This window comes from Papio anubis, chromosome 20 (genome assembly GCF_008728515.1).
Source record: "Papio anubis isolate 15944 chromosome 20, Panubis1.0, whole genome shotgun sequence".
Taxonomy (NCBI): domain Eukaryota; kingdom Metazoa; phylum Chordata; class Mammalia; order Primates; family Cercopithecidae; genus Papio; species Papio anubis.
The window spans coordinates 6,911,677-6,927,434 of record NC_044995.1 but is presented as its reverse complement, the minus strand read 5'-3'; the positions used below and the strand labels follow the sequence as shown (position 1 = coordinate 6,927,434).

At 48.4% G+C, this 15,758-nt stretch overlaps 1 protein-coding gene across 1 annotated transcript in view; it reads right to left on the bottom strand.

The window, feature by feature from the left end:
* PPP2R1A (protein phosphatase 2 scaffold subunit Aalpha) overlaps nucleotides 1–15,758 on the bottom strand; it is a 37,854-nt gene that overhangs the window by 13,628 nt on the left and 8,468 nt on the right. The window contains exons 2-6 of the mRNA XM_003916041.5: nucleotides 11,970–12,060; nucleotides 7,950–8,050; nucleotides 2,507–2,739; nucleotides 864–1,011; nucleotides 586–741 (exon numbers count right to left, since the gene is read on the bottom strand). Of these exons, the coding sequence (XP_003916090.1) occupies nucleotides 586–741; nucleotides 864–1,011; nucleotides 2,507–2,739; nucleotides 7,950–8,050; nucleotides 11,970–12,060 (729 nt within the window). The remainder of the gene's footprint in view (nucleotides 1–585; nucleotides 742–863; nucleotides 1,012–2,506; nucleotides 2,740–7,949; nucleotides 8,051–11,969; nucleotides 12,061–15,758) is intronic.

The window sequence follows — 15,758 nt, the reverse complement described above, 5'->3', positions numbered from 1 at the left end:
GCTAACATGGTGAAACCCTGTCTCTACTAAAAATACAAAAACTAGCCGGGCGTCGTGGTGGGCATCTGTAATCCTAGTCCCTCAGGAGGCTGAGGCAGGAGAATTGCCTGAACCCGGGAGGGAGAGGTTGCAGTGAGCCAAGATTGCGCCACCACACTCCAGCTGGGCAACAGCACTCTAGCCTGGAGGACAGAATGAGACTCCGTCTCAAAACAAACAAACAAACAAACAAACAAACAAAAAACCCCATCTTTTTGGGCTGCGTCTTCCCCTTTGTGAAAGGACAGCTTGATTATGTCAGGAACACCCCACATGTGCTACCCTTCTCTGCTCCTGTGGCACTTTCCTCCGTGAAGCCTTAACTTAGCCTCAGAATCCTTCTCAAGGCAGCACTTCAAGATGCCATGTCAATCAACCAGGATTGGCATATAAAGTGAGATGAAGTTAGACGATCACAGGGATCTTATTGCTCAAACACCCAATGATTCCGTCGGCCTAATGGTAAACCTCAGCTCCTATATGCTTCCCTTCTGAGGGTGTCAGTGTCCCCCACCAGTGGGACAGTGTCAACGGTCGCTCACCTACCTCTGTGAACTTGTCGGCCACCATGTAGCGGACGCGCCAGGACTTGTCTTCAGCGGCCTGGCGCAGCGTGGGCATCACCAGGGCCTCCAGATCCTCCTGGGGCAGGAGCTGGGCAATGTTCACGCACGCCTCCACCGCCAGCAGCCGCACCGAGTCCTGGGGAGAGGAGAGGAATGCAGGAGGGCAGCAGAGGCCTTGCTGAACTCTGGGATTCTCTTTCACGGGCAGGGACCACCAGAAGGAGGTTAGAGCAGAGAGGTCCAGGGAGCAAAACTCACCTGCTCGTCAGAGGCCAGGTTGGAGAACATGGGGATGATCTCACTCTTGACGTTGTCCAGCTCCAGCACCTTGGCAAACTCCCCCAGCTTGGAGGCTGCGGCCCGCCGCACCATGGGGGTGTCATCTGAGCACAGGTTCCGGAAGTACCTGGGAGTCGGGGATGGGGATCATGAGGCAGCAGGCAGTACGGCAAAGAGGAGCAAGCACAGACTGCAGTTGTGTGGGTCCAGGATTTAGCTGAATGACCTTGGGCAAGTGATGACCCCGTCTGTCTTCCCAGCCCTATGAAAAGGCGTTGATAGTAACAGTACCTACCCCACAGGTCTGCATGAGGTTTCAATGAAATAATGTGTGTGGGACACTTCGCAGACTGCACATAATAAATCCAGTCAATGGTAAGTGCTGACAATTACATTATCATGACCATAAAAATTGCTTAACCAATGGGCCTGGTACAGTGGCTCATACCTGTAATCTGAACACTCTGGAAGACCAAGGCAGGAGGATTGCTTGAGCCCAGGAGTTCAAGACCCGCCTGAGCACCATAGTGAGACCCCATCTCTAACAAAAATAAAAAATGAGCCCAGCGTGGTGGTGCACACCTGTGGTCCCAGCTATTTGAGAGGCTAAGGCAGGAGGAATGCTTGAGCCCAAGAGGTTGAGGCTGCAGTGGGCTATGATTCTATCAGTGCACTTCAGCGTGGATGACAGAGCAAGATCCTATCTCAAAAACAAACGAAAAACTGCTTAACTAAGAGGCTGGTCTAGAGCCATAGAAAGGCTTTATTTTACAGCAGCAATTGCTTCGGTCAAAGATGGTCAGGGCCAGTGTAAGTATCTAAGTATCTGTGCAGCTGTAAACCAGAGTTCTGGAGTGAGCCACGGCTCAAACCTGGGTATGATGGTCAACTGTTTGCAAAGTAGAGGAGCAGAAGGCTGAAAACTGAAGTGGTTTATCTGCCAAAGGCACCGGACCTGGGACAGGCTGGAGACACCATCAGATGTGATGTGCTGAAAGTTTTTATGTTCCAGATTTTGCTCTAAGCACTTTATATGTGATAATTCCTTTTTTTTTTAGACGGAGTTTCACTGGTGTCACCCAGGCTGGAGTGCAATGGCATGATCTCGGCTCACCGCAACCTCTGCCTCCTGGGTCACGGCGACTCTCCTGCCTCAGCATCCCAAGTAGCTGGGACTACAGGTGTGCGCCACCATGCCCGGCTAATTTTTGTATGTTTAGTAGAGACAGGGTTTCACCATCTTGGCCAGGCTGGTCTCGAACTTCTGATCTCATGATCCACCCGCCTTGGCCTCCCAAAGTGCTGAGATTACAGGCGTGAACCACTGCATCCAGCCTATATGTGATAATTCTTTTAAATCCTCACATTAACCAGTGGGAAGGAGGACCTGTCATTATCTCAATTCCTAAGTGAGCAAGGGGGCAGAGGTGGTAAACTGACACCCGGCTGTGTCCAGAGACCAACTCTCAAGGATGTGGCCTACCACGTGGTAAGCAGGAGTGGGAGTGGAGAGAGTTCAGGGGCGTGTGGGCCCCAGGTAGACCGAAAGGAGGCTGAGGCTTTAGAGAAGGGGACCGAGCTGAGGGGGGAGCTTGGAGCTTCCAAGGGGGGCAGAGACTCACTGTCGAAGTTCCGCCTTGACAGCACTGGACACTCGGGGGTAGCAGACGGAGAAGAGGCCGCAGGCCGAGGTGCGGGAGGTGAACCAGTCGCCGCCCGCCAGCCGCTTCACCAGCGGCACAAAGTGTGCCTCCAGGTCAGAGGGCGAGTGCTCGTGTGAGATGGCCCGTAAGGACTCCACTGCCTTGTCCCGCACCACTGTCTCCTCCACTGTGGCCAGCGACTCCAGGGGTGGCTGTGGTGAGAATATGAAGTCACTGGACAGCTCCCTCTCTACCATCCCCGGCCCTGGACCCCCATCCTGCAACCCCCTCATGGGCTCATCTCCTCAGAGAAACCTTCCCTATTACCCATCCCAGCCTTCATTAAAAGAGCATTTTAAAATGGTTGCAGTGAATGATTTAAAGGAAAAACATAATATTATGCCAGCCAGCAGAAGGTCTCTGTCAGCGTGCCTTCCACAAAGGTTCTTACTTAGGGGTCCTTGAAGGAGTTTCACTGGGGTCCATGAATCTGAAAATTACACACGTCACTTTCTGAGGAGAAAGTTCTTAGCCTCTCAAAGTGCAATGATCATCACTGACACTGCGTAGAACATCCGTTCACTGTGTGTACTAGGCAGGACCACCGTGTTGTACCAGGGGTGCTTGTTCTTCCTCACTGAATTCTATAAAGCAAGTCCTGATTTTAAAGAAGAGAAAACTGAGGTACGGACTGGCTTGCCTAAGCTAGTAATAGCTACAGGTCAGGATCAAAAACCTGACCTGAGTTTCTCATGAAGAGGTACAGTTGTGCTGTCTCATACAACTCTGGTGACTGAATTGGGATCTCATGTTTCTGGGGGACTATGGGGCTCGGGACGGCTCGCTGGTTGTTACTGTGGGCCTAGAATGACTGTGCTCCTTCAGATATATATGACTGGCTCTCCACTGTATCCCCAGAGCCCAGCAGCACTCTTAGCACAAGACAGGAACTCTTAATTAGTGACCTACTGAAGGGAGACTCAACTTATCCCAATATGTTCAAATAAAGGTACAGAGGTCTCTGGTTTGAAATTCAACTTGGGCTGACAGATATTTAAGGCAGGAAAAAAAAATCATAAATGGAAATGCCAGGACCCAGTCAAGTAACAGAATGAAGCTATCAGTCAAGGTGACAAGCGGAGGTGGCAGGGGGCGTGAACAGGAAGAGGCAGGCACTGGGGCACCTTGGAGAGCATGTAGCCCAGGGAGGGCAGGTGCTCCCCAGCTCCAGGGACTGTCACTATGGGAGGATGCAGCTGGCAATAAGCAAATCTGGTTTTCCAAATGCAGTCCTCAAAAACACTCAAGAGTTTTGTATGTGAGAAACCTCACGGAACACATGCCACAACACGGACGAACCCTGAAGACATTATGCTAAGGGAAATCAGCTAAAAGTCAGAAGGACAAATATTTTCTGACTCCACTTATATGAGGAATCTACAACAGTCAAACTCATAAAGTAGAGCGGGGGCTGCCAGGGGCTCGGGGAGAGGAAACGGGGAGTTCATGTTCAACAGGTCTGCAATTTCAGTTTGCGGAGATGGATGGTGATAATGGCTGCACAATGTGAATAAACTTACTGCCACAGAGCTACACACTTTAAAATAATGACAATAGCACATTCTACATATATTTTTACAGTAAAACTATTAACAACAAAAACAAATGTTTAAAAATAGTTACAATGAATGATTCAAAGGAAAAATGTAATACTAAGCAAGCCAGCGTAATGTCACTGTCACAGGTCCTCGTGCTATCGTGAGGTCTCAGGCTCAGATGGTCTCATGGGAGTGTGACCATAGGTTTGGTGTGACTGGGATACTGCAGGGACAGAGTTCCTCTTGTTCACCTCGGCTCTCCCATCACGTGGGCTGGCACAGAGAAGGCACTCAATCCACACCTGCCAAGTGACTAGAGGTGGAGCTTATGGCAATCTGTTATAAGGAGGCCTGGGGACAGAGGCTGAGCAGTAATTATGTAAGCCAAGGTTCTCTTCTTCAGTAGGTTACTGAAGGAAGTAGTTCTCAAAGTATGATCCCTGACCATCCTGCAGCAGAATCACCCAGGAAGCCTATCCCAGCGTGGACCAAAACAATCAGAGTATCTGGAGGCAGGGCCCAGGAAGGTACACATTTAAGAAACTACAATTGATGCCTTTGCACAGTGAAGACTCACTACTGTGAAGCCTCTCTGTGAAGTCTGGGGGCAAGGGTTCTCAAACCTGGAGACCACACAGGGTAGGGAAGAGTGTGAACCGCCTAAAATCCTGTGTACTTTTATAAGAAGAGGGTCCAGAATTTAACGGATTCTCAAAGGGATCCACAATTCCAAACGAGTTAGGAGCTGCTGGCCGGATGCAGTGGCTCACGCGTGTAATCCCAGAACTTTGGGGGGCCAACACAGGTGATCACTTGAGGCCAGGAGTTCCAGACCAGCCTGACCAACATGGTGAAACCCTGTCTCTACTAAAAATACAAAAACTAGCCGGGCGTGGTGATGGGTGCCTGTAATCCCAGCTACTTGGGAGGCTGAGGCTTGAGAATCGCTTGACCCCAGGAGGCAGAGGCTGCAGTGAGCTGAGATCACAACACTGTACTTCAGCCTGGGTGACAGAGAGAGACTCTTTTTCAAAGAAAAAATAAAATAAAAATAAAAAGAGCTGCTGACACAGAAACAACCCTCACACCCAGGCACAGCGGCTCACACCTGTAATCCCAGCACTTCGGGAGGCCGGGGTGGGTGGATCACCTGAGGTCAGGATTCTGAGACCAGTGTGACCAACAAGGTGAAATCCCGTCTCTACTAAAAATGCAAAAAGTAGCTGGGTGTGGTGGCACACACTTGTAATCCCAGCTACTGGGGAGGCTGAGGCAGGAGAATCGCCTGAACCTGGGAGGCAGAGGTTGCAGTGAGCCGAGATTACGCCATTGTACTCCAGCCTGTGTAATGAGTGAAACTCCATCTCAGGAAAAAAACAAAACAAACAAATGAAAAAGAAAAAAAAAAACAATCCTCACACTGCAGCTACAGGAGTCTCTGTAATTAATTCCATTTCACCACTGCTGAGAGTGAGGGCTGGGAGTGGGTCTGACACATCTCTGGGCTTCCACAGCCTAAAGACTTTGCTCAATGTTTGTGGAATGAAGAAACTACACAAAGCCATTTTCTATTTCCTATAACCTGTCAAAATCCAGGTTAACAGCCACCTCCTCCAGGAAGCCTTCCCTGACAACTTCCCATCCCACGTAAGCAGGTTAGGTATCTACCCTGAGTTTTAAGGGCCCCCCTGCCTCCCTTGTTTACAGCGTTGAAAGCAACGCTTCTGAGGACAGTACATAGGAGTGGCTAAGAATTAGGGGACTGGGATCTAATCTGGACTCTGCCTCTTCCCAGCTTGGGCAATTCACTTAAACCAACCTGTGCCTCAGTTTCCTCATCTGAGCAACAGAGCTAACATCAGCGCACAATTGTGTAAGGCTCTTGGGATGTGCACTGCAGGCAACAAGCAAGCACAAGCTATTCTGATCTGACTCTTCTCTGGTTTCCAGCACTGTCTGGTCCAGAGAGCCCCAGGATGTCTGCAGGCCGACATGAACATCATACGCATCGGTCACAGGGAATTGCTTCCCAAAAGGAAGCGTGGGTTGACTGGGACTTTCCTCACTGAGAATGTTCTGTTGGGAGACCCTGGCCAGGTAGGAGAAGGATCCGTGGGTCCCAGCCCAGCTCCAAAGCAAGCTTGAGTCCCAAGCTCAGTTGCAGACCCTGGGGGCCTTTGTTGAAGCCTTGGGGTTTCATAAAAATGATGTCTTCTGCTCCTAAGTCCTCTGAGAAGCTACTGAAAGCTATGAATTCACTGCTCAGAAGTTCCACCTGACAAATATCAGCCAGGGGCTACAGACAATTTTGTGAAATTCAAGGAACCCCTTCTAGGCTGGCCCCCAAACCTTATCATGCTCATGTGAAGAAGTCCTGTTTTTTGTAAAATGTATGAAACGATCTCATTTATGTACAATTTTCTGTGTGTCCATATGCACAAATCATACACATACGCCCAGATGAAAGCTGAGATACCAGAATTTAATGGTAACTATCAAGTTTCCTTAGACAATGCTGTTTGGGAAAAAACGAATTACTGTATTTGCTCAAATCCCAAGACCCCAACAATGATAAGCACCATTCTTTTACACACCACTAAGAGGGAGAAAGGCTGCTGCTATAAAACACCATCAAGGGCTGGTGCCACATTGTATCTCTAACAACAGTGAAATACAGAATTACTGGGGGAGTGGGGCGGAGGCAGAGGCAGCAGCAGTCGCCCAGGGCTCTGAGAACAGTGAAAACCAGGGGACTTGGCAACTTGTAAGGCCTTCCTTCCCAGATCATCTTCTCTCAAACAATGCTTCTTGTTGGGATCTGACCCATCTTTGTGTCCCTAGCCATCACCTAGCACGGGACACACAGGCAGGCAGTGGGGTGGGAATGTGGCAGAGAGTCAAATAGACAGACCAAGAATCCCACCTCTGCCATCTACAAGGCATACAATCTTGAAGAGACACTTAACCTCTCAGTGCTCCAGGTGGCTCACCCATAAACAGGGAATCCCTCCTACCCCAAAGGCTGGATATGATGTCACAGCAACAATGACAACTGCAGTTAACATCTGTTAGTACTTACTAAGTGCCAAGTACTGTGCAAGGGCTCTTCGAGATAATTTTAAAAGGTTTTCATAATCCCATTTTGCAGATGAGAAAGGTACAGCACAGAGAGGTTAAGTAATTCTCTTACAAGTCATACAGCAAATAAGTGGTAGAACCCAGACTGACTCCAAACCCACAGCCCTGGATGTAGAATCCCAGATGAGGCCTGGCACTGGGCACCTACCTGACCACTAAACAGAAAGGATGACAACTGCACCCTGAGTTCACAATATTAAAAGCCACTACTGGCCGGGCGCAGTGGCTCAAGCCTGTAATCCCAGCACTTTGGGAGGCTGAGGTGGGTGGATCACGAGGTCAGGAGATCGAGACCATCCTGGCTAACCCGGTGAAACCTCGTCTCTACTAAAAATAGCCGGGCGTGGTGGCGGGCGCCTGTAGTCCCAGCTACTTGGGAGGCTGAGGCAGAAGAATGGCGTGAACCCGGGAGGTGGAGCTTGCAGTGAGCCAAGATCGCGCCACTGCACTCCAGCCTGGGAGACAGAGCAAGACTCCGTCTCACAAAAAAAAAAAAATAAAATAAAATAAAATAAAATAAAATAAAAGCCACTACTGACTTGTTGGATTAAAGCAGATGTCCACGGCCTAGCTGTTCTGACGTGATCCCCATGCTCTCCAACATGCACCCCTCCCTGCCCTAGGTCGGCAGGGCCATGGGCCTGACCCTAAGGGGTGGGCAAGAGGACTTCCTGCCTTCCACTCACCAGCAGGCAGTGCACGTACTCTGGGCCTCCCACCAGGGTAGTGAAGGTTCCCAGCTGTTCTGCCAGGGCCAGGAGGACCTCATCTTCATCATAGATGGTATCTGTGGAACCAAGACAGACTTCGTGACTATCCCACCTCGACTCTGACCCCAGCCGAAGCTCAGAACTCACGGACTCCATTCTGCTTCCTCAGGCTGTCAGCACTCAGTTTCCCCATCCGCCCACTTGCTCCCCACTCTCCACCTGGGCTGACACAGAGATCACGGCACAGGCATGGCTGGGATGAGAGAGCCCTAAGTCCTGCTTCTGCCCTCTAGCAGGTGCGGAACACTGACTGAGTGATTCCACCTCTCTGAATCCCAGCTTCTGCGTCTGTAAAATGGTGTTCACCATCCCTCCCTTGTAGCAAGGGTTACAGTGAGGAGCAAATATGACCAGGTGTATAAAGCACAGAGCAACGTCAACGAGAGCTTTTTTGGGGTGCAGCTTCTCCCCTCAGCACTGTTCTCTCTGCCAGAAATTTCTTTTCATCCTTGGAGATTCAGTTTAGCTACCCCTTCTTGGAAGATTTCTAGGATGTCCGCTGGAACACCTTCTCTAGGCTCAGTCTCCCTCTCCTTCCATGCCACCTTTACCCACACCCTTAACATAGGCTATAATCAGCGAGCCCAGGACTGGCTCCTCTCTATACCCCAGTTCCTGCCAGAGCTGAGCACAAACAGACAGCAATTCAGGTTTGCTGAAAGAATGAGTACGTGAAGGGAAAATCTGTTCTGTCCCTAATGCCCACATTCAAAGGCCTCTCTCTTAAGCTCCATCCTCTCATCCCTGAGGCAGTGGGAACCACTAATCCCTGCACAGTACAAGATGCTAATATCCCTGGCATCTATTACCACTTAAACCTCCTGCATTTAAGCTGGGTATATGGCAATCCAGCAACAGACTACATTTCCCAGACGCCCTTGCAGTTGGCAAGGCCATGTGACCTTGCTCTGGCCAATGGGATGTGAGTGTTAAGTGGTGGGTTCAACTTCTGCGTCCCCTCTTTATCACAACCGTCTCATTTAAGTAGTCATTATCATCATCCCCACTTTATGGTGGGTTCAAATATTGCTTTACTGTTGGGTGCTTATACAGCAACTCACTTCATCTCTCTGAGCCTTTCTCATCCCCCAAATCACAACAGGCTGTTCTCACTTCACAGGGTTGTTCTGAGACTAAAGGGAAATAAATGCTTTCAGTGAAGAGTTCAGCACAGAGCCCAGCAGGAGGGTTAGCATCTCTGCCTCTTCCTTCAATAAATTCTCGCCAATATGACTGTTCTTAGGCTTATTCCCAGCCTCAGTTTCCCTGGCTCCCTCTGCACACAGTTAAAACCACCCTCACTGTTTTCTTTGTCTCCTGAAGACCTTATGCATATCCACAGACTCAATTCTTATTCATCTCTATCTCCAGTCTAGACCTTATAGCCAAGCAATGCTGCCGAAGGCCAAACACCTGGGAGCTGCCAGCACCCTGTCTTCCCACCAATCCACACAGAACTATCCTCCTTGGAAGGGTTGGCAGCTCCTTCTGAGCCAAGTCTGTCAACCCTCCCAACCTAAGGTCACTCTGATCATCACTAGCTGTCAGCTGGGAGACTGCAACAGCTTCTTACCTGGTTTTCCTGCTTCCACCTTTGCCCCTACACCATCTGGATCTCCCAGAACCCAGAGTGACTCTTTCAGGTGTAAAAGAAATCCTGACACTCTTTCATTTCAATCTGCCAATAGTTCCAAAGAAACCTGATCTCACATGTTGTGGTCACTGTTCTTCTCCAACCTCATGTCCTAGTCTCACTCTCCCTTAACAATCTTACTCAACTCATGGCTACCTCACTGCTATTCTTCCAACACGCTGAGCATACACCTGCCTCTCCTCACAGCCTGAAATGCTCTTCCCACAGAGTCCCACGTGGCTGGCACCTCCGTTCCACTCAGGACCCTCTCCCATTAAGCTTCCATAAAAACCCAGAGGGTTCAGAGAGCTTCCAGATGGTGAAACATGTGGAGGCTCTTGAAGGGTGGCGGGCTCAGGGAGGACAAGGAAGCTCCAGGCCCTTTCCCCCATACCTCACTCTATGCATCTCTTCATCTGTATCCTTTGCGACATCCTTTATAATAAACGGGTAAACATAAGTGTTTCCCTGAGTTCTGTGAGCCTAATCATACCCAAAGAGGGGGTCATGGGAACCCCAACTTGAAGCTGATCAGTCAGAAGTTCCAAAGGACCTGCGACTGGTGGGCAGGGTTGGGGACAGTCTTGGGGACTGAGCCATCAATCTGTGGGATCTGACACTATCTCCGCATAGACAGTGTTGGAACTGAATTAGAGGACAACCAGCTGCTGTCCACTGCTCAGTTTGGGGGAAAAACCCCAGACATATGGTCACAGAAGTCATGTTCTGTGTTATGATTGCTCTGGTATGAAAGTAGAGGAAAGACGCAGAGTTTTCCTTACACACCCCGACTGTTAGGCACTGCTCTTATTAGACTCCTTTACAGATAAGGGAAATGAGGCTAAGAAAGGTGGAGTGACCTACTCAGCTTTCCTAGCAAGTCGGCGGCATAGCTGCCTGTTTCAAACCCAGGTCGCTCCAACATTTTTCCTCTACAACTTCTTCACCACTTTATTATCCTGCCATGCCTCAGCATTCTAAAGCTTTCAAGTCTCCCCAACAGTTCACCAATAGAAGCCACCTGGTTTGGGGCCATTTGTTCAGTGTCATATGAGCAGACTCTTCATGTAGCGTTCAGTCAGACACACCTGCACCCCTCAGTCACTAGCTGTGCCACTGCAGGCGAGTCACTGCACCTCTTTAGGCTCCAATGCCCTATGTGTCCAGTGCGGGGAGGGGTAACAATCTCAAGCTCCTTCCTCCCCAGGATCATCACTAGGTCCAACTAAGACGATCCCATACACAAGAGTTTAATTAGTGACAAAGCATTCTAAACCTTCAGCTGTGATTTCCGCTGGTATGAAGTATAAAGCATGAAGTAGTAATGGGAATAATGATAACAGAGGATTTACCATTAACTGATAGTCCAGTCTGTGTCAGTGTACTAAGTGCTTTACCTACATCCTCAGAGACAGCAGTGCTTAGTAACAGCCTGGCAGCTAACACTTCGGCAGCACGTACTGCACAGTGTCATAAGCACCTTACAGTATCTTACTTAGTCTTCGTGTTAGGTTACATAATTATGCCCATTTCACCTGTGAAGAATCTGAAGCAGGTAGATGTAAAATATCTTGCCCAAAGTCACACACCTAGAAAGTGGTAGAGCTCGGATTTGAAATCAGTCATTAACCAATGCTGTCAAGTTAAAGGCCAGAATGACTAGATAAATATCCCTTCTCAGTTACCTCCTAACTGCATGACCTTGGGCAAATGAATCACTTCAACTCTCTACACCTTGGTTTCTTCATCTATAAAATGGGGATAGTAGTATCACCTGCCTAAGGCACTGCTGTGAGATTAACTGGGTGAAAGGACAGTGATGTATGTTTACTGAGTACAGGCAGCTTTCTAAACACTTCATATGAACTCAATCCTCACAAGATACAGTGTAGAACACCACCTGGCATATAGTAAGCATATCGTAAGTATTAGCAATTGTTATTAATATTGAATGTTCAGATCAACACCACGGCACATAGATGATTATCCCAATCTACAGATGAAAAATGTAAGAAACAGATAAACTAACTTGTCTAAAGTCACCAGCTTCCAACTGTTGGAACTGCACCTCAAACCTGGTTCTATCTGCCCCTAGATCCCTCTCACCAATGTCTGCCTCCAGCATTCCAGACCATTCTTTCAGAGCAAGACAGCACTTCTCTGAATCCCTTTTCCCACTCCATAATGTCTAGCACAGGGCAGACATTCACAAACCATATGTTAAATCCACAAGTCTTCTCTTATCTAGTGAAAACCACCTCCCAAGAGTCCCCACATCTGGTCCCAGGGGTCCCCTTCGTTACCTGTAAGGAAAGGCAGAAGCTCACTTCGAGTCCTTTCGACCCCAAGGGCCAAGGCGATGGTGGACAGCTTCTTGATGCTGTTGAGGCGAAGCTAATGAGAGAACAAGAAGAGGAGGGGAGAATGTTAGACATTCCAGACACACATGAGTTCGGACAGCTCCGAACCCAGTCAGCCCCTGGAAGCTTTGCTGGGTTACGTGTGAAGATGTTCAACAGTAATTTGGCAAACGCCCACCAAGAGACCCTGTGACCTCGAGCTAATCATTAAATAACAATAGCAGTGGCAGCAGCAACAAATGCAAAAGAACATCCCTTGGTTCTTATGGAAGCGACACCTCCTCAGTTGAACTTTCCAAGACCACTCTGTTGAAAACTGTACTCCCTCTCCTCCTCCTCTCTCCTTATCACCTTCTCCTGTACTTAGTACCACATACCATGCTAATACACTGTACTTTAACAGCAGCAGCCACTTTATAACATGCTTCCTCTGTGCCAGGTCCTCGGCTAAACACATCCACACACCTGCGCCCCTGTCACTAGCTGGAGTCCCATTTTACAGACAGGGAAACAGGCTCGGGGAACAAAAGCCCCTCTCAGGGTCAGAGAGCTAAGATCACATGGGGCAGGATTTAAAGCCAGGATTGCTGGCTAAGTGATGATAAAAGAACAAACAACACTCCAGCCTGGGCAACAGAGTGAGACTCTGTCTCAAAAAAAATAAAGAACAAACAATATTACAATAAAATGACGACAAAAACAGGAGTAGCATTAGCAGTAGTAATAATACCACCAGTATAGGAGGCTGAATGGCAGCCTCAAAAAGTTACGTCCCAGTGATGAGCACGTCAAAATAGAGTCTTTGCAGACGTAGTTAAGTGTGTCCAGATCATTCTAAATGGAGGGTTAGCCTTAAATCCAATGACAGTGTCCTTCTAAGAGACAGAAAGGAAGACAGATACACAGAGGGGAAGGTAAGCATGTGAAGATGGGTGGAGAGACCAGGTGATGCATCCACAAGCCAGGGAACACAAGGAATTGCTGGCACCACCGGAAGTCCTAACTTCCAGAAAGGCATGGAATGGGTCTCCCTCAGAGCCTCCAAAGGAACCAACCCTGCTAAGACCTTGATTTCAGACTTCTGGCCTCCAAAACTTGTTCTGTTAAGCTACCCAGTTCGTGGTGATTTGCTGTGGCAGTCCTAGAGAACTATTTTATTTGGCTAACAAACATAACAGATCTCATGCCAAGCATTTACATGTTGGGACTTCATTTGATTCTCTAGATCCTAGAAGAAAAGCATGGCTAATGTCCTCTTTTCACCACTTTGGAAAGTGAGGCTCAGAGAGGTAAAGACACCTGCCAAAGCCAGCACCAAGGGAGTGTGGGATCCAAAGCCAGCTGCTCTGACTGCAGGCCAGACTGTGGAACTCTCCCCTCATTTCTTCATCTCCACCACGATGCCTCTCCTATTATTAACAGCTCCCAGCACTGTCACAAGAATGGAATGAGCTCATGTGTGTGGGAGTGGGAGGAAATGCTTTCGCGAGTGGGAGAGTGACTAATGGTCCCACAGGGGACCTTTCTTCCTGGATAGAGGCAGAACAGGTAGGGACAGGGCGAGGTTGAGGAGCAGGACCTCCCTTAGCCTGTTCCGTTCTGAGGCCCCACGTAACTGAGACGAGGTCTACAAGTGACTAAGATCCTGCGTGAGGGGTTCTCCGGTCCAGGAGTTGAAGAATATCTTTGGGATTACAGACGATGAGCATCCGATGAAGTGTTGTGATGGTCTCTCCTCAGAAAAATGCACACAGTTAATCTTTCATATAGGTGGTCCAAAACTTACCATCCTGGCATTAAATGGACCTCAGGATAGAGTACTACAAAACCTGCAACTGATTTTCAGCTAAAAAATAAAACATATATAGAGACAGACCTATAGAAAGATAAACAACTAATATGGCAAACACTAACAATCACTGACCTGGGGTGTCTAAGTATAGAGGTGCTCACTGCACTAGGCTAAAAGTCAGCAAAACTTATTCTATACATTCCCAGACAGTAATTATTTTCAGCTTTGCAAACCTAACTACTGAACTCTGCCTGTGTGGCACTGAAAGCAACCACAGAACCAGAACTAGAGAAGCAAACAGGCATAGCTATGTTCCAATAACTTTATTTGCAAAAGCAGACAGTGGGCTGAATTTGGCCCACGGACTGTAGTCTGCTGACCCTTGTATTAGTCTTCCAACAGTATGCAAGTCTGAAAACTTTCATAATAAAATACCATGGGGAGGCTGGACATGGTGGCTCACGCCTGTAATCCCAGCAATTTGGGAGGCCGAGGCAGGCGGATCACGAGGTCATGAGATTGAGACCATCCTGGCTAACACGGTGAAACCCTGTCTCTACCATAAATACAAAAAGAAATTAGCCGGGCGTGGTGGCGTGCACCTGTAATCCCAGCTACTTGGGAGGCTAAGGCAAGAGAATGGTGTGAACCCGGGAGGCGGAGCTTGCAGTGAGCAGAGATCACGCCACTGCACTCCAGCCTGGGTGACAGAGCAAGACTCTGTCTCAAAAACATAGAAAAATTAATTAATTAATTAAAATAAAATAAAATAAAATACTGTGGGGAGTATTGACCTAGTTGTCTATTTCTTTCCTCTTTGTTTTCTCCAAGTTGATCTGTGTGTTCTTCTCTCAGCTGAGCTATGGGGAAATATACACATGGGCTAGCACGACACTAGGTGAGCAGCAGTCCTGAGGACAATGAGATGGTACAGGGAATAATCACAATTAATAATCATAATCATAAATGTCAGAACCATAGCAACAAACATTTACTGTTTGCTATGTGCTTGGCAGCATTCCAAGTGATTGACATGGATGATTAACACATTGAAGCCTCCTAACTGCTTGGAAGTATGTATTGTTAGTAGCATACCCACTTCACTGGTGAGGACACTGATGCACAGAGGCGAGGCTGTCACTTACTGGAAAGCAACGAAGCTGGGCAGCCTAACTCAATTTCAACATCATGCTGTCATTTAGGCAAAAATGTCTGTATGACAAAGCTTCCATAAAAACCAAAGAGGATAGGATTCAGACAGCTTCCCGACAGCAGAACACGCAGATTCTTGGAGGGTGGCATTTCCAGGGATGGCATGAAAGCTCCCCGTCCCTTCCCCCATAGCTTACCCTATGCATCTCCTCATCTGCATCCTTTGCAATATTCTTTATAATAAACTGGTAAATCTAAGTGTTTCCTGAGTTCTGTGAGCCGCTCCAGCAAATTAATCAAACCCAACGAGGGGGTTGTGGGAACCCCAACTTGAAGCTGGGGATGCCCAAGAGGTGGGCCCATGACAATCAGGCTGCTCTCCCATGGCACAGAGTCCCCTTCCTCCCACTGCTGTTCTTCCGGATTCTGCTTTTGGTTTCATTAAAAGTGTTTGTTTCTTCAGGCAGACAACATCATCAACGCTTGAGAAAGGTGCCTAGGGTGGTACTACAGGGCTGCAAAGTCCAGGTTCAAGGCTAAACTGCTTACATATTAGCTGTGGAATCTTGGGCAATCCTTGTACCTTTCTGAGCCTCAATTTTCTCATCTGTGAAGTGGGGATGATGAGAATACCTACCCTCAGAGGGTTGTCCTGAGTACAAAATGACATTCTACAGGGACACCCTAGCACTAGGGGAAGATTAATAATGGCAGCCGTGGCAAGCACGCCTCACTGACAGCATCCTGATTTTGTTCAGATTATTAAGAAGGACACTGTGGCAGCTGGT